General features: G+C 26.9%; 4 protein-coding genes across 8 annotated transcripts; 2 read left to right on the top strand and 2 right to left on the bottom strand.

Moving 5' to 3' along the window:
- Positions 1-400: 400 nt before the first annotated feature.
- On the top strand, positions 401-1,436 carry LOC112693589 (serine/threonine-protein kinase ppk16-like). 2 transcript variants are annotated; one of them, XM_025568717.1, is made up of 2 exons: positions 401-654; positions 1,100-1,436. In XM_025568717.1, exons 1-2 carry the CDS (start codon positions 526-528, stop codon positions 1,400-1,402), a joined length of 432 nt encoding a protein of 143 aa, XP_025424502.1. In that variant the 5' UTR covers positions 401-525; the 3' UTR covers positions 1,403-1,436. The 2 variants fall into 2 exon arrangements, with proteins under 2 accessions (XP_025424502.1, XP_025424503.1); XM_025568718.1 differs by having other exon boundaries at positions 1,072-1,436.
- Positions 1,437-6,575: 5,139 nt separating this feature from the next.
- Positions 6,576-18,498, bottom strand: LOC112693498 (probable ATP-dependent RNA helicase DDX5). 4 transcript variants are annotated; one of them, XM_025568598.1, is made up of 13 exons: positions 18,088-18,497; positions 17,784-17,972; positions 13,659-13,784; positions 13,476-13,587; positions 13,197-13,385; positions 12,949-13,128; positions 12,716-12,888; positions 12,547-12,657; positions 12,426-12,487; positions 12,303-12,362; positions 7,526-7,768; positions 7,262-7,439; positions 6,576-6,641 (listed from the first exon to the last, which is right to left on the bottom strand). In XM_025568598.1, the coding sequence occupies exons 1-13, from the start codon at positions 18,114-18,116 to the stop codon at positions 6,635-6,637; spliced, it is 1,659 nt and encodes a 552-aa protein (XP_025424383.1). In that variant the 5' UTR covers positions 18,117-18,497; the 3' UTR covers positions 6,576-6,634. The 4 variants fall into 4 exon arrangements, 3 of the variants coding, with proteins under 3 accessions (XP_025424383.1, XP_025424382.1, XP_025424384.1); XM_025568597.1 differs by lacking the exon at positions 6,576-6,641 and adding an exon at positions 6,929-7,133; XM_025568599.1 differs by lacking the exon at positions 6,576-6,641 and adding an exon at positions 6,929-7,133 and having other exon boundaries at positions 18,258-18,497.
- Positions 18,499-18,859: 361 nt separating this feature from the next.
- On the top strand, positions 18,860-19,563 carry LOC112693499. The gene is made up of 3 exons (XM_025568600.1): positions 18,860-18,992; positions 19,083-19,265; positions 19,328-19,563. The coding sequence occupies exons 1-3, from the start codon at positions 18,932-18,934 to the stop codon at positions 19,543-19,545; spliced, it is 462 nt and encodes a 153-aa protein (XP_025424385.1). The 5' UTR covers positions 18,860-18,931; the 3' UTR covers positions 19,546-19,563.
- A 4,596-nt stretch (positions 19,564-24,159) lies between these two features.
- Positions 24,160-24,993, bottom strand: LOC112693500. Its single transcript, XM_025568601.1, has 3 exons — positions 24,933-24,993; positions 24,687-24,845; positions 24,160-24,614 (listed from the first exon to the last, which is right to left on the bottom strand). The coding sequence occupies exons 1-3, from the start codon at positions 24,991-24,993 to the stop codon at positions 24,394-24,396; spliced, it is 441 nt and encodes a 146-aa protein (XP_025424386.1). The 3' UTR covers positions 24,160-24,393.
- Between the last annotated feature and the right edge of the window lie 2,635 nt (positions 24,994-27,628).

The following is a 27,628-nucleotide window of genomic DNA, read 5'->3' as shown; positions in this document are numbered from 1 at the left end:
TTTTTATTACACATAAATTCGTTCCCTAATTATAACGCAATTTTGTGGTTTAAACTTAAAGTCGATTGTATTTTAATAAATTTAAGTTTAAAATAGGTTTCTAATTATTCTTCATAATCACCAAAATGTGTATAATAATGCAAATAAATACATTAAATAAATATGATTTATCAGCTAAAATTCCAACGGAATTTAACAGATGCGATGTACCTACTTATAATAAGAGTAAAAATTAATATAAATTACAGTTTGAGTTTATTAAATAATTGATGTGCTGGTATCGATAATAATTTTACAGACTAATGTGATTTTTACCGTATTAAATGTACTAACTATATGTTTGGTTGCTATTAAAATATCTCGCAATGGTAAACATGGGCACAATGTTCAATAATGTTGTTTTACTTACCGTAAAAATTATTGTTTATTCGAGAGCATAGAAGTGATGTTGTGCAATCGTATAAAACTATCTACATATTTAAAACTTTCTTAGTACCGTTTAAGATATCTGAAAATAAAAACACGATGAACCAAGTTCAGCGAAAATCTTTGTTGAAGCGCGGCTACACTATAACCGAACGTATAGGCGATGGAGAATTCGGGGCAATTTTGATGGTCAGATCTATACGGCATGATAGACGGATGATAATCAAGGTAATCGAAAAAATGCCGGAGAGCATAAGGTAAGATGACCTCCAGTGGTCGATCGACAATGAGCAAAAATTTGCCGATTTGTTCGATGACACGTACATCAATGTGTACCACGAAATAATAGAAACGTCGAAAAGTTAAAACAACTGCGATATCGGTAAGTGGTCCGAATCTTTACTGCCCCGCTCGTGTTTAAGACCTTTGTTCAGATTTCCGGGCGTCAGGCGTTGGAATTACACGGGGTGTGGTGGAAATTTATTTTTTTTTTCGCGTCGTCAGATCTGGAGTTTGAAAACTTACAGTATTAGGGGGCGCGGTGGTAATGTTGTTATCGTTTGCTCTGACCGCGGACGGTAACCATATGTATTTACATAACACCTGCGCGCAACTGACCAACCGTCCGCGTGCTTTGTTGCGTAGGCTGTACATGGTCATGGACTACTTTCAGGACGACACTTTGATGGACTACTACAACGCGGTGGATCACATGCCCGAGCCGCTGGCGTACGGTTGGTTCGCGCAACTGTACTCGGCACTCGAGTTCGTGCACTCGAAGGGTTCCACGCACCGAGACGTCAAGCTGGACAACGAGCCGCTGGACCGGCAGCGGTGCATCCGGTTGGCTGACGTGTGCGTGGCCACGGAACGGCCGTCGTGCGCTCCCGCCGGAGCGACGCCCGCGATTAAAACGAATCGATGCCGTGCGGCAGCGCGCTGTACACGTCGCCGGAACTACTGGACCCGTACATAATGATTTACACACTAAATAAATTTCTTTAGTCTTATTTAAATGTGTGATTTTTTGTGTGCAAAACGTTTTATTACGACACACGGAGTACGACGATCGAACGATAGGTCCACTATTACCCAGTGGCGGCTCTTGATGTGGTGCACAGGAGCATGTGAACCATCCAAAAAAATTAAAAAAATAATTATATTCCTATGGTACATTTTATAATTGGTTATCATGCACATTTTCTGTAATAAAAAAAAAAAGTTTTTGCAGTTTTTCATGTTAAGAAGTGTGTCTATAAACGATTAAATAATTCGCGGAGCACAAATCGTGTAAATATTAGCTACATGCCTCGACACGTCGGTTAATAATATAATATAATATATTACTAACTGAATATTATGGTAATTTAGAGCACATTTGCATGTGTGCACCGAACTTATTTTTATTGTGTCGCGATGTCGCGTCGTTCGTCGAAACGATAACATGTACAGTGCACATGCCAGTGAATGTGCTTCCAAGTCAACTAATTACTAATATAATATAAAATTTGATTAAAATCGTGATTAATATAATCTGTATAATCTAATATAAATATAATATAATATAATAAAATCTGATTAAAATCAGTTGGCTATTATTCGCCATTATATAGGTAGTTTTGTTGAACGCCGTGCAGTCTCCGTGTGCGGAATGCGTTTATTAGTTTCTTTGTACGAATATCGGAATATTATTATTATTTATTAATTTATAAATTGTAATAATTATATGTAGTTTAATTTTGTGTTTGTATTTTTTGTTTAACCCATCAATAACACCTACAAGCACCTATATTAAGGCGATTGGGTACCGGCCGTAATCAAGGAGTTGTAGATAGGCAATTTCTAGTTTTTCAGGGTTACGCATTGTCGTTGTGTGCGTAGTAAGTGAACATTAGTGTGAGTGTTGTTATCTTACACCCTCCCGTCATGACGGCGATGGTCGCGGCTCGAACTTCATTGATGACAATGAAAACAATATAATAACCGGTTTTTCGTTTTCCGTGGATTCTAATTGTCGCGATCGTGCGTCGTTTTATATAGGTTATCGGCCGTGGGGCAACAGGTAAAGTACACGAACGTATTTATGTTCATGTTACAATATAAAACAAATTTTCTTACAGGATCTATTTATTTACGATTATGAAAGACTAAAAATGTTATGTTGTATAGAGGGTTTGTGCCCAGTTCGTCGACACCCGGTTTTTTGATCAAAAAATCAGTTCTTAATGTATAGAGCACCAACCATATCAATTTTAGATGTTCGTTGGTTCTGTAACAGTGTCAATGAATTTCCTTTATTTTTTCTTCTACTTAACGGTGGCTTTTTTTTTTTTGATGGTACAATTTGCCATGTTTATAATTAAATTTAAAACAATCAATAATTAAAACAAAAAACACAATTACTTATAACTGAAAACGTGTAAAATAAACGGGAAATAAAATAAAACGTGGTTCGTTATTGCTGCTTATTTGACGAATGACGTCGACCGTCGAACACAGAATTATATTTTATAATGTTTTGCATCAAGCTTCAATAGTTCAATTCATTCACAATAATAAATTGTTTATATCGGTTATAATAATAATGTACCTATTTGTGTATAAAACCGGATATCGCATTATCGTAGAGCGCACATCTTATTCTTAGAAAAACCAGCCGAGGCGACTCTCGTACGCACACGCACAAGTCTGTACGCATGGCTACTGTTTAGGATTCGTAAAATTGTTCCTTCAAAAACCACTCGTTTTACTACAGTCCGATCGTTGTATTGGTGAGATAAAAATTCTGAAAATTTATTTGAATTCAGCATGAAGTTTACTTGATATCGGTCGGACCACTTTTTCAGTTGTACTTAAAAATGTTTTTTAAACACTACTACAAAATTTAATATTTATCAAAAAACTGAGATCAAATTTGTGATTTTTGAGGGCAAAATTAAAAAAATGTAATCCGACCGATCTCAAGTAGACTTCATGCCGAATTCATATATATTTTCAGAAGTCTTATCGCTTCAATACAACGATCAGAACAATTGAAGTTAAATAGGTAGTTTTAACGGAAAAATTGACCGGTACCCAATGGCCTTAAAATTAATATTTTTACCATCTTACATAGGTAATTCCATTTCTTGTGAACTACCTTAGGTGAACCCCATGAGCCGCCACTGCTATTATCCCATCTAATTCTATTTTAAATTCTAATTCTAATTTAAATAGAATTATAACAATATATTAGGTGGCAAAGGAGGGAAACGAGCAATTTCAATAGCGGGTGACGTCTGCGATATGAGCCACTACTAACAAAAATTGTTTAGGTCAAGTGACCACTGACGGTGAAGCATTATGTGTTCGTCACTCATGACATCTTATGACATATTATGACATCTTATGACACTTATGACATCGCTTGTACTCAGTGCCGGGCGAGCTGAGCCCACGCCCAGGACCTCGCGCCATAATACCTACTTACATTTGTTACAATATTATTTTTATGGTTACAATATAATATAATGTCAGATATTGTGTCTGGTCGTTTGGATATTTTTAATAATAATAAGTACCTAATATTATTAAATTTATATACCACATTGGTTCATTCAATTTCAACTATCGCAGTCTTGTTATTATTATCTATTTATAGCTAGATAAAACTAATACTATACTCTATTATCTATTTCATTATTCACGGGGTAGCGTGCGGTCAAATGATCGATAATAATGTAGATAAAAACTTAGATAGTCTTATTACACTACGTCACGTCACACGAGTATCTAATATCATTGACTATAAAATAGATAGATGGGCCATGGTATTGGAAAAATCGGGGACTAAAATTATGATATTAAAAGTTCCTGAGAGATTGCGTTGTAATTAAGTTCCGAACACGGTTAGATAACCGTGGTTCTGAAGTAATATTATAGAAGAACCTACCTTTAGAATTAATTTGAACGATGGAGTTCCCGGAGGGTTTAAATAATTTAAAAATTCGGTAGGATAATGTACCACCTCCTTTATCAAAAACAGTATCAACTGTATAGTTAACTTTTTTGGTGCATTGAACCTTAATATGTAAAAACTAACCTTAACTTTTACCATGTCATTTATTTCGTTGACTCGCTCGTTAGTAAATTAACTAAAAATTCAACGTACGTTATAAAATATATAATTTACATAAATTAACATAAAAATAGGAGTATAAACTAAAAACACAACACGGCACGCAACATAAAAACATAGGTGTACAACTATAAAAAATAGAATCGATAAAAAAAGTTATAGATACAGATAATACCAGATTCAGGGCTGGGAAACCCCAGGATCAATATTACTTAGATGCATGATTGAAGAACATTTTCCAAAAAAAATAAATTGTTTTTTAACTGCTGTAAACTTTTTTTCTTAAAAATGATTAGTTACAATATTCAGGCCGTACATACTTAGTTTTTTCACGTAACTCATAAAAAAATGATTGGATAATTCATCGATATAATTTATATTAATGCATATTAATAGTTAATTCAGTCATAATTTATCAATAACAATTAAATTAATACATTAAATTATATTAGTTAATTAGTACAACTTAATTTTTAACATATAAATATAAAAAAAAAGACGGAACTTTAAGAGATCGAGTGAATGATATTGTTATATTGGTCTTAAAAACTTCATGTACCATTGCTGACCAATAAAAAAAAAAATTTGAAAGAAAGAGGTCGAGTGCATCAGTTTATATTTCATTAGACGCTCGATATAATAGTAGAACAAAATGTTTTAACAAGGTAGGTTGAACTTTTATCTATCTAACTTTTGCGAATAAAAAGGTATCTTGGATCTGTAATTTTATGAAAAATCTTGTATCCAATTTTCAAACCATAAGTATCAAAATTGAAAGTTCAATGTCTTTGGTGAACCCAAAATAATTTTATTGACAATTTAGGAAAAAAACCATGGAATTTTAAAATATCTCAAAAAAGGTTGAAATATTTTGAAAATTTTCAAACTTCAAAACTTAACATTATTAATTTTTAATGTTCTCCGAATAATAAGTACGCTCTATCTTTCCGAACTTTCTATATAAATTATACGAAAGTATACTGTGTACGTGTCTATGATATACAACTATACAAACGAAATGATAAATCTTAATAAAATCGGACTTATTTTATTTTGAAAATATGAAATGAAAGTCGATTTTTAAAATAGATTATTGTAAAAAAATAATATAATAAATGAAATAGACAATTTTTTTGGTCGATGACTATTTAATATGCTATTTTTAACTGGTCTATATGAGAGAGTCTTGTTTGAGTTCTACTATATTTAAAATATTATTTGTAATTTCGTAAAATGATCCTCTGAAGGAACAAACTAGACAACATTTTTGATCAAAAATTTTTCAAGATTGTGACGATCGGATGAATCAAAATCTTGTACACACAAAAAATAAAAATATACAAAATGTAAAACCAAGCTTTCTTGCTAAATGTAGTCAGAATCTATAATTCAAATAAATACTTCACAACTAACCAACTTTTTTCGTTTTGAGAAAGATTTTGGATATTTGGAAGTCCAAGGATTTAAATATGTTACTTTCTATACCTAAAATACAAAACTTAGATAAATAATATTGTGTCATTATTAATAATTAATAACTTATTCAATCATGCAATATGCTATCTTCTGTAAAAATGATCAATATTATTATTGGCCAAAACTGATATTTTTAAATGTTTATACTATACCATGACTATAGTGTAAAAATAAATAATCTGTAATACAATTTCCTCAAGATTATAAGATTCAATTTTTTTTTTTTTAATGATAAATTATTAAAACTAAATTTGTTTCATTATATTTTTTTGTGTCTTTTGGAAGATTGGGACTAATTAGTCAAGACCCATTCAAGATAGTAAATATTTTTAAAATTATTAAAATGTAGTTAACATATTTTAATTAATAATAATTAAAGAATAATTAACAAAGAATAAAACCATTAAAAGTTTTGAATTTATGTAAGATTTTATTTTAATCTAAAATTAACTGTATACAACACAAAATAAACAAAAAGAATAATTATAAAACATATATATTATATTTATTTTTACTTACAATTGATTCAATAATTATTCCTTTACATTTTGGAGTTATGTTGACTATTAAACTCAAATAGGATTGGTTATTTAGATTTGATTAATTAGAAAATTTCTAAAACCTAAACATGTACATAAATTAAAGTATAATTATTAATTAATAAAGAATATTTTTATACATTATTTGTTTAAATATGGTATAACTATGGAGTGTAACAAATAATACATAAACATTAAAATATCTAATTATCTAATAAAATGAACTAGATTAAAGAAATTAAACTAATCAAAACTACATACATTTAAAATTAATTATATATTTAAATACATAAGTTTCAACAATAAATGAAAACAAAAATCAAGATATATGAATATTATAAAAAAATGTAGTTGTTTTATATTTAAGTAGAAACATTATATTGTGAAAAAATTTTTTTTGTGTAAAATTAAAGATGGATAACGATGTTAATCTTAATGTAAAACCCAAAAATAGTCAAGAAATTGATCATTAATAAGAGGGGAAAAACAATAGTTGAAAAAAAAATCATTGTCTAATATAAAACAACCATAATGAAATATATTTTTTGTTCATTAATTTTCTTTAATCCGAGCTCCTAAAATTCAAAGTAAATATAAAATATTACAATAATTACATTTAATAATAACTAATTTGTAGTCACATATATAATTTAAATGTATTAATATTAAATATAAGCTACATATAATTACATTTAAGTACTACCTGCTACGTCTACGCCTGCGATGTCTATCATATGACCGTGAGCGACTACGACTTCTAGACCTAGAATATGATCGAGACCGGGATCTAGATATTGATCTACGTCTGTAACGATCACGACTTCTTGAACGACTTTTAGATTTTTTTGATCGACCACTTCTCCATCCACGTCTTCTATCACCTTAAGATGTAATACATATTTATTTTGATAATATGTTTTAAAGCTATTTGATAGTAAAAAAGTCTAATTTTAATTATTAACTGTACCTCTTCCAGAAAATCCATTAGAACGCCAGTTATCAGCCATTTCTTTTAATTTTGGACTTATAGTCTGATTAGCTTCAGTTAGAACTGACACTAAGTCAGCAGCTTGTTTGGCATTGGACTGTGTAAAGAAAGTATAAGCAGTACCAGTCTTGTGGGATCGACCAGTTCGACCAATACGATGCACATAGTCTTCAGAGTTATTTGGATAGTCAAAATTGATAACAAACTTCACATCTTCCACATCTAAACAATATTTTAAATTAATTAATTACAAGAAATATAATAAGATATATCAACACTTGTAGTTGTTAAATGTTGCTGTATTGCCTAGGACTCCATAATCAGTTTCGTTTACCATAACGAATCTCCAAAATAACATTGTTAACATTTTGTTTATTTGCTATTTACCATCGACATCCGGTGTACGTGTTTAAGCGCCCCACACGGGACAACGATTGACGTTGGACACGTCACAACACACACACGACAGATCGAGGCGGCAGTTGGGGGGGGCAGCAGTGTGGAATGACTAGCCCCACGTTGCCACCAGTGCGAAACCACTCAAACTACTGGTGTAGCCAGAGCCGCCACGATCACACAGATAGACCGACACGCAATAATTTATGCATGTCCTTTTTTGAGGCACAGCGTCGACAATGCGACAACATTGATACATTTTTTAAGTATTTTTTAAATTTAGTACGCATTGTACAGCTTGTGTGTGCCTCTGTAATGTAAAATAAAACAAAAAACAGAACATATCAAACACCTATATTTTCAGGTAGTTCTAAAAAATATACCCATTTTACGTGTACATATAACAAATTTGCGTTACATTTCAATGCACATTTTAAGTATAAGCTACATAGATTTAACATAATAACAGACACACACTAAACATAATTTAAAAGAATTCCATGAAAACTACCATGGCTAATTTATATAATAAATATTAATAAAAGGATTAATATTAGTAATTCTTCAATAATGTGCATTAATAAAAATTAGCAACTGCAAGTTAATATAAATAGTTAATAAATATAATAACAGTTAAAAACAGTAAGTTTAGTTAATATAATTTAAATAATGTTTTCTAATAAAGTATTGTATAAATATATTAAATTCTTAAAATGTTCAACGATAGTCATATCATTGATAAATTTAATATTTTAATCAAATTTTTTTATTTATTTTTTTTGTATATATATATTTTAATTGAGTTGAAAGTATTTAAACCAGAATTAAACATTCAACAATTATTTTATAATGTTTATGATAATTATGGATACACCACAAAAAGTTGATTCAAAACAATATAAATTTGAACATTTTTTTTTTTTTTTTTAAAATTTTAATATTATATTATATTTGTTCCCTTGTAATTATTCTTTTAAATATAATTTATAATAAAATACAATAATATTTTATATATTTTAATAAAAATTAAAACCAATAGTAAAATTTATTTTAAATAATAAAAAATAAACTATAAAATTATAATAAATATGGAGAATTTTATAAAATAGTACTATTTTACTACTATATCATCATTTAGTAAATATGATTTATTTAATACATCAATCAGTACATAATATAGAAGTGTAAGTGTATTTTGTTTAAGTAAATAAAATAGCACTACTCATGAATTACAAATAAAAATCAAAACTGGATAAGGATATATTTTCTAACTAATTTTTATTAGTCTATTATGGTATTCATACAGTAATTGGCTTTAAACTGCTGTATAATTTTTATGTTTTATTTTATTTATTAAAGTATTTGTATATTTTTATTTATATTGACATTGTTGAGTGCATAGACTATGGTTAAGTGAGTACCCAAGTATTATTTTTAATAAATTATGATTATTATTCCAACAAAAATAATAATAGCAATAACTTATGATAAATAATAATATATGATAATATATAAGATTTAGTTTATACCATAAACTTAACATCTTTCGAGTACTGTATAACAATAAACAAATATATTATGAATATATAATAGGTAATATTTTTTAGATCTATATATTTTTAGTTTGAATTTCAAATGTAATATAAAAATCTCATATTAGAAATTAGATTCGAACATGTATATCTTAAATATATCGAGTAATAACTATTTTATATTATAACAATGAGCATTTATTATATTTTTTATTATTTTTATTTATATTTTGAACAATATAATAAACTTTTAATTATTATTTTATAAGTTTAAAAGCGAAGATTATGGAATAGATAAAGTAGATCACTAGTAAAAAAAAAAATGTTGCTTTAATTAAATATTTAGAAACAAATACAAGTATACTTTTAATGTATTTATATTTTAACAAATATTAAGATTTTTGAAGATAATTGATCATTAAGGTTCTCCTCAAGATCAATTTATAATCAATTATTGGTATGATGATAATTCAATTTTTTTTTAAATAAATTTACTTCATTTTGAAATTAACTATGTATACATATTATGTTAATATTTCTAATCATCATAAATTATAATGCATATAGAATTAAAACATGCAGGTAAGCATCGTTAATAAAAAATTACAAGTTTATAGTAAATCTTAAATAAATAAAAAGTAAATATAATTTGTTATAAATTAAACAGACTTGTTAAATTGTAACAAAAAGTTTCTTACTTTTGACATTTTTAAATAGATTATTAACAAAAACTGAATAGCTATGAAACAGCATTATTATAAGAAAAAAGAAAGAAGTTCAGCAGCGGAAAAACTGAGTAACAACTTAACTATGTATTCCAACTTCTGTGTATTTTAAAATTAAGGTAATAATGATTAAATATTTAAGAGGATTCGATCCGGGTTAAGTTTTCTATCAAAATATACCTATATTCTGCCAATTGTACTGACCTGCCTAATGATCGGATAAGACTCATAAAAACATATTTGAATTCATCATGAAGTTAACTTGAAAACGACTTTTTTACTTTTTTGAATTATTATTTTTATACCCTTAAAAAATTGATTTTAAAATCTAATAATAAATTTATAATGTAAATAATATGAAATTGATAAAATAATTTGAAAATGTAAAAAAAGTCGATTTCAAGTTAACACCATGACTAATTCAAATATGTTTTTAGAAGTTCTATCAGATGACCAAGAAAACCAGTATGATTGGCAAAAAATTGATTATTTTCGAAAAAAATCGAACCAAATCATATTCCTCGCAATAGTGTAGTTTGACTTGTGCATGCGCGTGTGGAAGTAACCTTCTTCCGCTAATCGTTGCCGTTAATTATAGTACCCGCATTGTTATCAATCTGTTTATTTTATATTATATTATACCTAAATGGAATTGGGCTAAATATTGTCATAATTCAAAGGCCTATAAATAAACTCTCAAAGATAAGACATAGATAATTTTGTAAATGAAAATGAAAATTTTAGAAATCGGCAATTGTAGTTCATTCGTGTTTGGTTTATGGTATAGCTAAAATACAAAGAAGTTACTTTTTTAATATATTATAAAATAAGCAATTCTGTGATATCTATATCTATTATTAGAAAACTGGTTTTGCCATCGCGCCGGTGCAATGGTGATTAGCAGCATATTGGCATTCTGGGGTCGGTCTCGGCACGTTTTAACTATTTGACGCTTTTAATTGGTTCATTTGAATTTCCGCGCGAATTTCTTTTGCGTTTATCGATAATATCATTGATTATAAATACTATTATTTATAATCAATGATAATATCAACCATATTTAATGGTTGGTAATTTAAGATTCAAATGAACTAATTAAAAGCGTCAAATAGTTAAAAGGTGCCGAGACCGACCCCAGAATGCCAATATGCGGGCCATGCGGGCCGGCATGGCATATTGGAAGAGGGTTTAGAACGGGGTAATTACACACACTATAAGTGTGTCACTATAGTGATAATTTATTTCGCACATACTCTCATGGCGTTCACGCACGCGTGTGACAAATTGCCTATATTCAACCCCTTAAAAACTACCCGAATCGAATCCCCTTAAATAAAGCAAATATTAATTTGTAAGCGAAAGCCAATGATTTCAACAAATTAGAGCTGATAAGTCGAGTAAGTTAAAGTTCCAAATTTGAATATGCAATGTAACGTAATAACACAAATTATTATTATAAACATTTATAACAATTATAAAGTGATTGAATAATTTTTAAAACAAATAAATAGAAAAATTATTTTTTTTTAATTATCATAAAATTAAGTTATTTTAATCACAATTTTTTAAATTATTTTTTTTATCACAATTAGGGTACCATTCTGTAATAAAAGCCAAATTTGAAACAGCGATTGTGCGTTTAGTCACATTATTTAGTTCAATCACTGCTTAAATTGTAATCAAATATTTTTTCAACTATCAAAAATAATTAAAAAATCCTTTCATTAAATTTTATAGTAATCAAATTATAAGCCTATATTACTTTATACTTCAATAAATAAAACTGAAAATATAACTTTTTTATTTTTAATAATACTCATAATATGGTTATTTAAAATAAAAAATTTAAATTTATAAATACTAATTATAATAAAAATTAATAAAACTGAGTCATGGTATTGATATTAAAATATTATGTTAAAGTATATTAAATCTTAAATTGCATTCACACAATTTATTCATATTAATATTATTTGATTTATAGAGAAAAGTTAATTATTTGTTTTAATAGTCTCAAAATCAATTTCATTCAAACATATAATTTAATAATTATGCTTTATAATATCAACTAATACATCAAAAATAATATTTATAATTACTCACCAAGTCCACGAGCAGCCACATCTGTAGCAACTAATATAGGATAACGGCTATCTCTAAAATCTAAACAAAATAATTTATTTATTTTAATTTTAACATTTAAATAATGATATTAACAATTATTACCTTTCAAAACATTGTCTCTTTCATACTGAGATTTGTCTCCATGAATACATACAGCTGAATACCTAATAATTGTTGTTATATAAGTGTAAAAATAATTATCTTATTCAATTTCATAATTTACCCGTGTCTTTTAATTTTTCTTGTAATTTCATCTACTCGCCGTTTAGTTTCTATGAAAACAATAGTTTTATTTTCATCTCCATCCATTATCTTTTTTAAAAGTGATATTAACCTAATAAAATATCAAATGTTAGATAAAAATTAAAATAATAATTTTTAAAAATATATACTTTGTTTCTTTATCATATTCCTGACAAACTTCAACAATTTGTTGAATATTATGGTTAGCTGCCAAGGTTAACGAACCAATATTTATTTGTATGTATTCGTCTAAAAATTCTTCAGCCAAATTTTTTACTTCTTTGGGCCATGTTGCAGACCACATTAATACTTGTCTATCTGGCTGCAAATGAACAAACACATAATATATTGTCATTAGTATGATTTATTACCAAGTACATACTCTTATTTGATCAATAATTTTTCGAATCTGAGGTTCAAAACCCATGTCTAACATTCGATCAGCTTCATCTAAAACAAGGTATGTGCAGCGACACATATTCGTACGTTCGCTTTCAAGGAAGTCCAATAAACGTCCAGGTGTAGCAATAACTAATTCAACTCCACGGCTCAAGTCAGCTGCCTAAAGAGTACATTTAATGTTAAATAACAATAACATTTTTGTAAATAAAAACTTTTTTTTTTACTTACTTGACCACCTTTAGGTGCTCCACCAAATAAACACGTACTACTAACTCCAAAAGCATCACCAAAATCATCACAAACAGTCTGTATTTGTTGGGCAAGTTCTCGAGTAGGAGATAAAACTAATACAATTGGTCCATCACCTCGTGACAATTTTCGTTGATGAGAAATATGTATCAATGCAGGTATAATATACTAGAAGATAAAAATACTTCATATATATATATATATATATAATTACACACACACACTTTTCATATATGATTATAAAAAATTATTAAGTACCGATAATGTTTTTCCAGAACCAGTAGAAGCAATACCAACCAAGTTATTACCAGATAATGCTATTGGCCATCCTTGGGCTTGGATAGCAGTTGGTTCGACAAAACCTTGTTTCCTATGCAAGGATAGGTATTTAAAATAACAACTTATAATCAATAAATATATATTTAAGAGCAATAAAATTACTTTAATTCTTTGATAATTATTTCGGGAAAGCCACTTTCATCAAACTTAAGTATTGGTTTAGGAATATTATCGCCAACTAATGTTATTTCTTTTTCTTCTCTGTATTTTTCTATGTCAGCTTTTGATCTAAAGATTTAAATTCAATAATTATTTTATCAATATTATGAACATAAATATATATTTCATCAGCAATAAACAGAAAAAAAAAAATTATTGAAATTATTTTCATTCATTAACATATCGGTAACTTTTTATAGTATAAAGTAAGTATATAAGATATATAACTCTTACATTACTATAAATTTAATAATAAGATAGTAAATTTAAGGTGATATAAGTTTATTTAATATAATGGATTCCGTTTTATGTGAGCACCGGTTAATAAGGGCAATATTGTTTGATCAAAAATCCAATGTATACTAACAAGATAAAAATAAACCTCACAGTATGAGGACATGATTCGGTTTATGTGGGCAATATTTATTTTATATATACATAGTGTTAGAATATGTATTAACATTATAATTGGATTTCATCATATCTATGGGAATATTTTATTTAATAAAAATAATAAAAATCATTAATTTTAAACCTTAATGTGATTTTGTTGTGAGTTTAATTGAATGAATAGGAAGTATGAGATAAATATCAAGAGCAATATAAAAAAAAATAAATCAATTAACTTGTGGCTCTTTTCCTTAACTCGACAAAAAACATTTCAGTTTCATACAGTTTTACCATAAATTTCAACGCTATCATGAACATATTCGAATATGTTTCAAAAAGTTCTTTCTCTTAAAGAAAAAATAGCAATTTTGTATAAAGTGAAATCTTTTTATCTAGGCACTTAATGTAAAATTGCTGAAAAATTATGTGCCTTGAGATTATATAATTTATTATTATATTGTGTATTTATTTATCTATTAATTTAATTTAATATTTTTATTCTAATTTTAAAGCTTACCTGTGCAAAATAAAAACTTTTCAAAATTAAAAATGTTGGTATTTTAAAACTAAGTTAAGTTTATATTGCCAACTAGTACTCTTGATACCTGGTATCCTGGTTTTACAGGTATTACCTGATTAACAAAATTCTGAATACAAGTAATGGTTTATATACTCTTATCTACTACGTTAATAGGCTAAAGTTCTAAAAATTTGTTGTACACAAGATGATGACCGGCTGTTTGAAAACTGTAGCCACTATAGTCGTTGCCTGTAAAGTTATAATATAGACTCTAAAATAGTTTTAAACATGATGTTCAACATAAAAAATGGAATAAACTATTTATTAAACTAAAATTTTACTAATAGAACTCATAAAAAATACCATACATTTTATTTTTAAACAATAATTTTGTAAAATTAAAAGAAGGAATATTTTTTATACGTATAATTGTATAATATAATAATATAATATAATATAAATAGTATAATATAATACTAATTTTCCAGCTAGATCTTAACTAGACCATTTAAATGTATAAAAAACTATAGGGTATCCAAAAATGTAGGGTCATAGGTACTCACTACCTGAAAAGGTACATTGACAAAATTGAGTTTTACCCAGATAATACACGAATGGATCTTTGCAGGAAAAAATTTTTTATGTCCTCATATCAGCGGTTCCCAAATTGTGCAGCGCGGTGCCCTAATGGCACCATGAGCACTTTCTAAGGGCACCGTGGTCTACGGTTCATAATAAATAGTTTAAAATGTTAAACATTTTTTTTACCTTATTATTTTCGTAAAAACTTTATAACAAATAATGAAATATTTTCTATTGTATATTCGGACATTCTCATATTAACCTTATAATATTTTTATCTAATAATTATAATAATGATAACAATAATTATATTTATTTAATTTTCAGGTTTGAAAATTCATTAATTTAAATTTTAACAAAATTAGTTATCAATAAATATATTTTTTTGTCTTGTCTTTCATGTTATTCACAGCAGGTCACCGTGGCTAAATTAAGTCCAAAAAAAGGCACCGCGGAAAAAAGTTTGGGAACCGCTGCCTTATACAATATTGCCTACATTTAGCCCCTTTTTTGCAGTTATCAAAATGTCTAAAATTGATAAAACGATAACATCATTTTTATTATAATAGTTTTATATATTGCTAAGTTTAAATTAAAATAGTTTAATACATTAATAGTTAAATAAATTTAATAATACACAATTCGAAAAAAATAAAGAAAACATTATATCGTAATTTAAAAACACACAATTCAATGCTAATACTTCAAGTAAAAATATAATACAAATTTTATAATTAGGTTTAATATTTTATATTTTTGCTATAAAAGCTTACCTAACTGTTTAAAGTTTTAACCATCGGTCCCATCAACACAGATTTAGTCATTTCCAAATACAAAAATCATCTTTTCCTAAATTTGCGGCAAAATCTTCTTGCACAGTATTTAAAATACAAAATTGGATTATTAATACATTTTACTAACTATTTGGTCCATAATTGGGCCATAACACTCATACTATAAACATTTCAATGTTGTTCCTTCCGCAGAATCTTGGACATAATTTAATACCCTTTGAATAGGAACCAGTATAGATGGTAGTATAGTATATAAAATAAAATAAACTACCTGCCAATTTTGCTCTATCAGCTGTAGTAAACCTTAATTTACCAATTTCATTTTGATACCATAATTGAGTATTGCTGTATCTTACAATTAATTCATTGTACTTCTCGTTTAATAAAGATTGAAATATAGTACTTTGAACTTAGAGGTATGGAGAAATATGAGAGTAATAAAAATGTTATATTTTTTATTACTTTTGAATAGTACCTTTTAAATGACGATTGTAAGTGAATATCGTGTTTTTTTCAAATTGTGTATTATTAAATTGATTTAACTATTTAAATTTAAATTTAGCAATATATAAGATTATTATAATACAAATTATGTATTATTATGTATTATTAGCGTTATCACACTTTGTTAACTGCAAAAAAAAAGAGGCTAAATGTATGCAATATTATATATGGACACAAACAATTTTTTCCTGCGAAGATCCATTCGTAATAATACACACATCAAAACAAGACCACAATTACCAACTACTTAATGAGAGAATATGAGTTTGAATCAAATGTGTCCACATTAAACGGAATCCATTATAATTATATTTGAAACAACACAAAAAAATTGCACATTTTGAAATAATAATACACTAAAATTTTTATTTCATAATAGTTAAAAATAAAGTAAAGTTGATTGTAAAAAACTTTAAATTGTGTATATAGTATACCAATCACAAAAATGTAGCATGACTCTAAATAATGTTTCTATTTAATGAAAAGTAAGTCAGAGAGTAAAATTTAATTGCAAATTCTCATTTAGATACTAAAATCAATGAAGATCTACTTCTAAGAAAAAAAATATGCACTATAAATGATCTTAGAAAAATTTAGTCTGCTTTCATCAATAGTGATCTGAAATATATTGATAATCAATCTTCTATGTATGACACATAATTATTATAATGGACTGATATAACTGAATAAACTTTAACATTCGGTGTACAACTTAATGTAAACTAAAAGCCACATCAAGTATAATTTCTTTCCTCAGACAAATTTTGTGGTATGTTCAGGTAACTACTTAGTATGATTTTCATAGTACTGAATAATTCTCTCTTATTAGTTTCAATAAACAACATTGTGCGAAAATTCTACAACCGTCAATTACCACAATTTCTGTGCATTATTGATGTACCACCACAAATCTTTTAAACTGAGAGTTACGTTTACCTTTGAATACATGAAATGCATCAATAAGAATCTTAGGGCCATCTCAAAATAAATATATAAAACCTAAAGATAACTTCTTACTTGCTGATGAAATAATTAAGATCTAACGATGCCATTAAGAAAGGAAGTTCAAATAATAATATAAGCATAATACATAAGTATAAATAATTTATCTTATTTATCAGTAAAAATAAATAAATTATGAAAACATGTTTATTTAAGAATAGAGTAGTGAACCAAATGAAACTACAATTATACAAATAATTTAGTTAATTATATTAAATTGAATAGACTTCAGCATCAAATTAATGTTTAAAAATAGTTTTCACATAGATAAATCACCTGTTATGTACTGTTTCGTGTGGCAAATAGAAATCTTTTTTAAATGGTTCCAGTTTTTTCGTATCCCATCGTGGTTTACGTAAATTCGCTCCAGGATCACCTCTTCCCCCACGACCACCACGTCTACGTATTGGACTCCGACTTCGTCTGTCCCGTCCTCGTCTACGGTCTCTCGCGGCCATAACCGGGCTATTAAGAAATGTAATATTGGTAAGCAACTTTTTCTTCTTTAAATGTTTTAATTTTAATTCATATATTCGACGACACACCGCGTTAGACAACACATAACTAACAATCGACTTACTTTCGACTGTAGCCCATACTAGAAACCATTCACCGTATGTAAACAAGCCGCCTATAAATCACCGACCTGTGTATATTCGAGGGAGTTTGCGTGCGTACAGAAATATATGATAGTGTGTGTCTATGCGTTGGCAATAAGAGAAAGTATACTCTATCGCGGTCGATGCTTACCCGTCGACCGTCGATGAATACGCCGGACACACCGTCCGCCCTGAATTCGACTATTATTTTTTTAATACATAAGACTTCAACAAAATCCGCGATGTATGGAAAATGAACCGTGGAATATTATATAAATGTACTTTTTGTGAATACGTAAACTAAGTGAAACTAGGACTCATCAGTAAAGTATAAGGATATATAAAGTTGGAGTATACACTACACGGACACACGGTGGTCGATAAAAAGAAAATTGAAGATGGCGTCATCATGGCGGAAAAAATCATGGACACAAAAAATTATTTTTTAAATTTTTAAACACAAAGTACTCTTAGTTTGGAAGTTAGATATTAATCAGAAGAAATTCTCGTTATATTATTCACGATTAAATCAAATAACAAAACAATGCGGTTAAATTTGAAATTAATTTCATTCTATTGTAAACAACACTGAGAACCACTGAATGGATACTGAAAATCTTGTTCGTAACTTAAGTACTTATGCTATGGTCTTGTTTATATTTTATCCATTATCATTTATCAAGTTTATTATATTTGATTTTGAATTTTATTTATTTTTTCTTTTTACAAAACAATGTAAATATTTTCAAACGTTATTTTATTTTGTATATCGTACAGTTTAATTATTTTTATACATAAATTTACTGATTTTTTTTTTTAAACAAAATGAAATCGACTTTACTTTCATGTTTTGTATTGATCTTAAGTTTTTCATTTCTGCGTGAAGGTAATTTGAAGTTTAATAGGTGTGGCTGTCCTTTGTCACGCCCTTAATTATACGACCAATAGAGGTATTTAAGCTTAAATTGTTGTTTAGTTAGTGGAATTCAATGCTATCAATGTTCCACAAGCAGTGACTCCAAGGGATCAGATAATTGTGGTGCATATGAAAAATTCCACAAGGATCGTCACATCCCTGTAGAATGTACCAGTGATGAATCTCATACACCCGGTACATTTTGTGTTAAAGTCACAAAACAAGGCCTCAGAGGATTTATATGTAAGTAATGCTTACAATTGTGGATTTTACTATGATAAATAATTATCTATAAAAAATTATAGGGGATGGTCGTTGGAGGAATGTAATTCGTCGTTGTGGTTCAGTGTCAGATACTGGAGTAACTGGTGTGTGCAATTGGGGAGTTGAATGGAATGGAGTATACTGGGAAGAATGTTATTGTTCAGAGGATAACTGTAATTCATCCACTAACATTACACCATTTTCTGTTGTAATAACTATATTGTGTTCATTAATTGCTATGTATATAATAAGACAATGATCTTCATTTATTCTTTAATTTGTTAACAAATTCCGTCCAAAATATATAGTGTCACCCCTATTTTTTTATACATTTTATAATTTTACTCATATAATTATTCATTTTAGTAAATAAACTATTTTAAGAAATACATTTATATAATTCTCAATTATCTTGCCTAGACCTATGATTAATCTATTAATTTAATACCAATTACTCAATCTGTTCTCACATTATGAAGCAAAAACTTTGTTTTTAAATTACCTGATTTATTTTAATTTTGTATATATTGTTCCTGAAATAACCATTTGCTAAAATTTAGGTGGTTTTTATCTTATGAATCCTTGGTAATATCAAATACTTTGATAAAAACAACAAAACATTGAGCTAAAGTAATTTCGATCTAATAATATAAGTTTTTCATGAATGTAATTGACTTATATAATGTATGGTCTTAATCATGAAATATGATATAGCAGTAATCCGTAACGCCAGACATAATTTATTAAGTATTAAATGAAATAACTTGAATGTGATGGATGAATCTTAAACATTTTAAGTCATAATAATGTTTTTGTAAACATTCTTTAGGAAATTAAATGATGTGTTTAATTTTATAAATGATATCACTATGTTCTTTACATAATATAAACTTATACAACAAAAAAACTGGAACACAAAACAAGATATACACTGCCATAAATGTCATTTGAGAAATATATTTTATGTAGATTTATAAAATTGGATTAATTAATACACTAACTGTGTATTTAATTAGTTGTTGAATATTGTTTGAATTAATTTCTTGATTTCAGTTTAATACTTCTCTCAGTGCTTTGATGTAGTTTTACAGTTGTTTGTAGTTGTAATAAAGATAATTTGTATTGTTGCTGAAAATCGATAATTCAATAAATAAAACCAACATTTTTTTTCAAGATATAATTGTACTGACAAAAATAATTAAAGTATTTGTTTTTTACTGAATAAATAAAAAATTAAAAATATTGGATTCAATTATTAAACTAAACATTAATCATATTAATTGCCTAATATGGGTCATCAAAAATATTGTGAAACAGAAGTACAGAAACGTTTATACAGAATAAAAGTAATATAATCAACTAATTACACTGTGAATAAATAATGACAATTTATTGACTAACCGCCTTATTTAGTTAGTAAAGTATTAAACTAAGTGTTCATAATTATTAATAAGGTAAATCCTAGAAATGCCAAATTAATTTGAATTATTAATAAAAATTTCACATAAGTAAGCTAATTATTGTAAAAACTGAATTAATATGTAATTTTATTCTATCTAAATCACATTAATAATGTTGAAATGTATAAGTAAATCATTTTATAAATATGCTTGAAAAATATTGATAAAAATATAAAATTGAAACTATTTAAACATTTAAATTACATGTTTATTTTAATTTAATGAATAAAGCACTATTTAATAATTATAAAAGTATACTTACTTATATATTATAGTTTTTAATGCGTTTCAGAATGTCAATAGTTTAGATAATTAAAGTTTAATTTAACTATTATGTATAATTAACTGTTAAAAAATAAAAATGTATAATAATTTATGAAATAATATACAATTTTCAGGGTAAATCAAATTACATATTTATTATTTGTATGCTTTAAGAAAATGTTAAATATTGTTACTGTTGAAATTTAAAATAAAAATGAAATAGCTCTGATTTTATCTAGCATATATATATATATATATATATACATATATGTATATTCATATATTATGTGTATATTTATAGTGGAAAGATAAAAAAAAGTCATAAGATAATAAATTATACATATGCCTACATTCTTAATTAATAATACAAAAATAGTTGTCAGATAATTATCATAGATCACATATTTTTTAAAGTAATAAGGAGAATATATGTATATACATAAAAAACAACTATGAATTGATCAAACATTTTTAGTATGCAAGTAAATAGATAAAACACTTATCAACTGTACTCTTATCTTAAATAACTTTTTTTTAATTACCTTCTTTTAAATTTTTCATAAATGAATAATTTAATTCATCCATCATAATCACAACAATGAAATAATGAGGCAGAGTATTGGTACTGCCACTTTTTAATATTCATACAAATTATCAGTTAAGAGGACAAACAAGACATTTTCTGTAAGTTAATTAAGTAATACAAAAGTTGGTCATTTTAAAGACATAGGTAGAAGGAATAATTAAGGAATCTTAAGACATTAAAAAAATACTATTAAAATTTAAAAATTAAATCTTCAAATTATATATGTGTACGCATATTATCAAAAAATTGAGAGGTAAATGAAATTGAATATTTACTGTCATTGGGTAATAATGTAGATATCCCTAAATACTTTGGAGAAAACTATATAATGCTCTAACATATTAGCATATTATAAAGTGCATTGGGTGGATATTAAAATTCAGAAAATTGTTATTTAAAACTATCAAATTTATCACAGACCTACCAATAGTAACAAGATTAAGGAAGTGGTAGGAATACAAGTATCTTTAAATAGCTTTAATTTTAAATTAAGTTTTAAGAATCCAACATTCAATATTCACCAACCATTTATTCGATTAATCGTTGATCATATAAATGGTAAATATTATTTTACATAAAATAAAGGAACCTTTTGAGACTGAGCTGATTATAAAAAAAATTTCGTTACTAAAAATTATAGAATATTATATGCTTAGTAGTAACTATAAGTATGGTGTAACAATTAAAAATTGTTACAAAGACAAGTAGTTCACATAGACAAAAAGTATAAGCTTTAATCTATTCTTATTTTGAAATTTGATTTCTGACTTTGTATTCATAACCTCAAATTTTTTTGTTACGAAAATATAATTTACTATCAACACTACTAATTTCTTTGCCTCAGTATCTTTTCATGTTTTTTCCCATCCCATGAAAAACCAATCCTTATTTTCTTTTCAAACTGGAGGGATAAGTATTATAGCTACAATTAGCTACACAATTATCTCATGAAACTTTCATCTATCTGTTAATTATATTTATACATGGTAATTTAAGTAATTACAGGGCATCTAATTATCAATCTAATTATTAAATAATAATTAGAAATAACATTTTATACTAAAAAAACCATTTTTGCTGAATATTAAATTGTTAGTTACAAATGTCCAGTTTAAATATAAAATGTTTATTACTTAATTATAGGACAATAAATTAAACTAATTAGCATAGAAAGAAAAATACAAATTTTAAATTAAAAAATTGTATATTATATTATGTTTATTACATAAAATAAAGATTTGTGATAATTCTTTGATCATTACTCAAGACATCAGTCAACACAAATTAAATTCTAATACATTGTTTTGGTTTACATAGTTAACATTTAATTTTAAAATCAAATATTATAAGTTTTTTTTCTTCTATAAAATATAAAAAATATATTATTTTTAAAAATGAAAGATAATAAAAAAAACCAATGAGAGATTTAATACAATCATTTTTCTTTTAAAATTATTTGTTTAAATTCTCAACTGTAAACAACCACAATCAATGAGAGGAGAAAATTAAAATTTACAATACAAAATATTTAAGTGTTTAATTGTCTGAATATCGAGTTATTCAAAATTGTTAGAAAAATACAAAAGATTAATTTACCAATTTTTTAATAATAATTAGCTTAAATAAAAAGCACAGTGATATACAAACAAAAAATGCTAATTTGTGTAAATAAAAATCAAGTCAATAATTGTATGGTTACATTAAATAATTAAAAAATATTATTTAGGTAAGAATTTATAAAATAGGCATGTAAATAATTAAAACTTTAATGTTAAAGAACTTATTTAATATCTTTGTATTAATACTTAAAACTAATTATCTAAAAAATGGACGGATCGTTTACATTTTTTAGTTAATCAATCACAACTAATCATATAACCATTAACGATGGTCAAAAACAAAAAAAAAAAAAACTTAAGAAAACTTATAAATATTAAATTTACATTTTTTGTATCAGTTTTAATATATAAACAAAATAAATAAATCATATTAATAAAATTATTTAAAAATAAATCATTGTACAAAAAAATATAGTATTTATGTGTTATAACCTACCATTACAAGTACAATTTTGTATAACTTCATCTAATGCCTAATATTATTATTACTAAAACAGTATACTTTTATAATTATTGATAAATAAAAGGATAAAGTACTCAAATATCTTACTTAGTGCCTATTTGAATTAAGATAAAATATTTTATAAATAATTGATTTTCATAAGTATCAAGTTCCAGTAAAATAAAAATGAAGATTATGATAAATACTAAATAGATAGGTATTAAAATCAAAGTAAAATTTCTAAATATATTTTAAAAATGTTATGATAATATATTAAGCCTTTAACACATTTTCCATAAAAATTTTACAATAAGGGATATACTGATAAGAAAATATACATTGCATTGCTACAATTTCTAAATATTGATCTAGTATAAAAAAATATTTTTAGATTCTTGTATTGTGCATTATACATATATTTATATTGCAAATATAATATAAAATAATTATTTCAAAAATACTGAGTATTCATTTATTACCATTAAAAATAGAAATACTATGTATAGATTTATATAGATATGTACCTGATTTGTCAAAGTAATAAAATTTGTATGTGTAATCGCAGGATAATAACACATATGTACCAAAAATATCAATGATTGAAATCAATCATTATTTTTTAATTCAAATATTAAAAAATTCGTTATAAAAATAGATTAGGTACCTGACAAAAAAATTATTTCTCAATAGTATATACATAATACTGATAAGCTTAGTTACTTATTTGATGAACACATTAAATCAATCTTCTGTATATAAGAGCTGGTGCCAATATAAAGCTCAATACAGAGGAAGAAATGCCAGATGCACCGTTACATCCATCTCTGGAATTGCAAGTACAATATTCAGTGAATATATTATGAGTGCCTGTCCTCATTAAACAATAACGTTCATCACCACCAATGCCGGGTTCTCCTAAAAAAGCACAGCTTCGATAGAACCTCCATTTGCCATACACTAAAAACACAAATAAAACTGTGTCAAATTAATTAATTAATTAATTAAAGTGAATAACTATGGTACACATACCTTTTTGACGGATTTTCCGACACATTGTGCCTCGCACACCCGGGTAAGTATCCAATTTTTCTAGTTTACAATCCTTCATGGGCATCGAGTGATTGTCGAAAGGATCTACACATTTCGGGTCATGCAGTGAATCACAATGCCAACACATGAGACCGCACACTGAAAGTTTAAACACAATCATTGTTAATTCTTAGATAATACACGACAGCAGAAATGAGACGAATAACAACTGCGATTAAAACTAACCAGAATAAACGCTGTACAGCACAAACAAGGTCATGCAAAGGATACACAGTGCGGACGGCATGGTGTACGAGATGATTATTAGGACGGATTAACTAAAAAGGATATAAAATAACAACTTACATCACTAAAAAAGGAATAAAAGTAAAGGAAACAAAAATAAATTATTTAATAGCAATTTCAGTTTGAATAACACGCCCAAAATATTTTGTAAATTGTAATCAATTCAAACAAGTGTTGTTCGTCCGCGGAACGTATACAGTCTTCCCAACCAACGGGATTTTATTTCCCTAGTAAAATTATGTACCTATCAGAAATATTAAAACTATAGAATAATATCACAGAACAATACCTATATAATATAAAAACGATAGTCGATCACCTGATCAGCAGTGTTCGACTTGGCAAAATTAAAGAAGGGAGACTCTGTTTAAAGAGCAGTCTGTTTACTTTAAAGAAAATAGCGTCCTCAAGACTTATTAAGCGTAATAATTATAGGGGCACGTTAAAATTTCTGAAAATTAATAAGGGTACTTAGTCACCCTGCGTCCCCCCTCAAGTCAAGCACTACTGATCAGGTTCTTGTTTACTCATGATCTGAAGTCTAAACCTTTGAAAAATATGGAAATGATTTCGTGTATAAATATGATGTTATGTAAACGTTTACTGTTCACGTAGGCGGAGCTGGAAAAAATGAGCGGGTTAATATAATATATGTATTAATGGCTGGTTAATGACAATCGGTGGATTAAAACAGCCTTATCATACGTCCGTGAAGTTGGCCCCCCCACTTTGTCCTATCGAATTCAAACCTTCACCAATATTTTGGAACTAATTTGGAACTATTTGGAACTTCACCCTTTTCTCGAAATAAGAGATTTTCGGTTGGGGGGGGCCAACTTCACGCAGCCCCCCCACTTTGTCCTATCGACTTCAAACCTTTACCAATATTTTGGAACTAATTTGGAACTATTTGGAACCAAGTTTTCAGAATTTGGAACTTCACCCTTTTCCCGTAAAAAAGATTTTAGGTTGGAGGGGAATAACTTCTCGCTGCTCCCCTCACTTTGTCCTATCGACTTCAAATCTTCACCAATATTTTGAATCTTATTTGAAATTAATTAGAATCTAGTTTTCCGAAACATCTATAGTTAATATAGGCTACAGATTTAAAAAAAAATAGTAATAATAAATTAAAATTGTGAGATTTGAAATTAGTTAATGCTTAAAAAAGGAAAATTAGTTATCTAAAAGAAAACAAATCTAAAAATTGCAAAGTTGAAATTTCAAAATTATATTTCTTAGTACATACCTAAAATATTGTTTTTAGAAATCTGTTTTTCAATTTGGTAAAAAAATTAATTTGCATTACTAGTATCTATAAATGTTATATAATACCATAGAACATTTTAAAATATATCTTTATGATTAGCAGACAATTTTATTTTACCATTGAAATATAATATTTAAACTCCGGACCATATGTGCTCTAAGTATATTGCTATGCTCATAGGAGGGAGATTTCGGAGTATCTAAAATTAACATTTTGAAACTAGGAAGCATAATTTTTGTAGTTGTCAAATTTTGCTATCCATGTAAATATTTACAACATATAAATAACTATTAGCAACTTAAAAAAGTTATATCCTTCACCCAGGCATTATCAATTCAATGAGAACAATTTTATGGTTCTTCGTAGCTTTATATGGCATTAAACTTTAACATTACTATTTTAAATTGCCAATATAATTAGAAATTTACGAAAAGTGTATTAAAATTAACTAAATATCTACGAACGTATAAAAATATAACAGTAAATATACTTTAATATTTTCGAACACAAACTACATTGTTTAAGATAAAATTAATATAAATCATATTATTATTGGTTTTCCTTATCTTGTCATATAATTTGATGCTATTTTGAACACAATACATTCAGGCTATTATTATTGGACAAGTCCGTGAAGTGTTACTTTTATGAATTTATATTTAAATGGTTCAATATACATATAGTCTTTTACGGATAATATATTTTCAATACCGAGTTATTTTTATAACTATTACAATTTGCAAGATAGTCCATTCATTTGCAGAACGCTGGTGTAGTAAGATAGACGTTATTTATTTTATTTTAACTACACTTAAGACCTGGGTATAACACATAATTTTTTAAAATGAGTAAAATAAAGGTTAGTATTTATTGTAGTCAAAGTAATGAAATTGTAAACACTAAGTTGTTCTAAATATTAAAATAATTAAGAGGCGGTTTTTGCTAAGAAAACTTTTTTTTTTTTTTAATTATATCAATTTTAATGTTTTTCAATTTTTTTAGTCTATTTTTTTTTTTTTGGAAAATTGTTATTTACTTGTGTCATTATATAGAGTGTCCCTAAACTCAGCGGCATAATATCAAAGCGGGATACATAGAAGATAATCTAATTATATTTTGTTTTCTTTTACAAAATAGAATTTTTGTGTTAAATTGTAATTTGTACAGTCTATACATCTATGTCCGGTCCCGTTTTGAAAATGTTAACAAAGGGCGAACTCGAACCGAACTGATTGCTAATTTTTTTTTTTTAGACCGTATTAGACTAAAAATTTAAACCTAAAATCTTTTTTACGGGAAAAGGGTGAAGTTCCAAATTCTGAAAACTTGGTTCCAAATAGTTCCAAATTAGTTCCAAAATATTGGT

Source organism: Sipha flava, unplaced genomic scaffold, assembly GCF_003268045.1.
Source record: "Sipha flava isolate LNK unplaced genomic scaffold, YSA_version1 88_pilon_pilon, whole genome shotgun sequence".
Taxonomy (NCBI): domain Eukaryota; kingdom Metazoa; phylum Arthropoda; class Insecta; order Hemiptera; family Aphididae; genus Sipha; species Sipha flava.
This window is presented reverse-complemented; position numbering and strand designations above follow the sequence as displayed.

Coding starts and splice junctions, on each gene's coding strand:
- LOC112693500 (XM_025568601.1), bottom strand. CDS start 24,993: ATGCCGTCCGCACTGTGTATCCTTTGCATGACCTTGTTTGTGCTGTAC. Junction 24,846..24,932: donor GCTGTACAGCGTTTATTCTG/GTTAGTTTTAAT, acceptor TTAAACTTTCAG/TGTGCGGTCTCATGTGTTGG. Junction 24,615..24,686: donor TCGGAAAATCCGTCAAAAAG/GTATGTGTACCA, acceptor TTGTGTTTTTAG/TGTATGGCAAATGGAGGTTC.
- LOC112693498 (XM_025568597.1), bottom strand. CDS start 18,116: ATGGTTTCTAGTATGGGCTACAGTCGAAA. Junction 13,386..13,475: donor GTTCTGGAAAAACATTATCG/GTACTTAATAAT, acceptor TTTATCTTCTAG/TATATTATACCTGCATTGAT. Junction 13,129..13,196: donor GAGCACCTAAAGGTGGTCAA/GTAAGTAAAAAA, acceptor TGTACTCTTTAG/GCAGCTGACTTGAGCCGTGG.
- LOC112693589 (XM_025568717.1), top strand. CDS start 526: ATGAACCAAGTTCAGCGAAAATCTTTGTTGAAGCGCGGCTACACTATA. Junction 655..1,099: donor ATAGACGGATGATAATCAAG/GTAATCGAAAAA, acceptor GACTACTTTCAG/GACGACACTTTGATGGACTA.
- LOC112693499 (XM_025568600.1), top strand. CDS start 18,932: ATGAAATCGACTTTACTTTCATGTTTTGTATTGATCTTAAGTTTTTCA. Junction 18,993..19,082: donor TTTTTCATTTCTGCGTGAAG/GTAATTTGAAGT, acceptor ATTGTTGTTTAG/TTAGTGGAATTCAATGCTAT. Junction 19,266..19,327: donor AGGCCTCAGAGGATTTATAT/GTAAGTAATGCT, acceptor AAAAAATTATAG/GGGATGGTCGTTGGAGGAAT.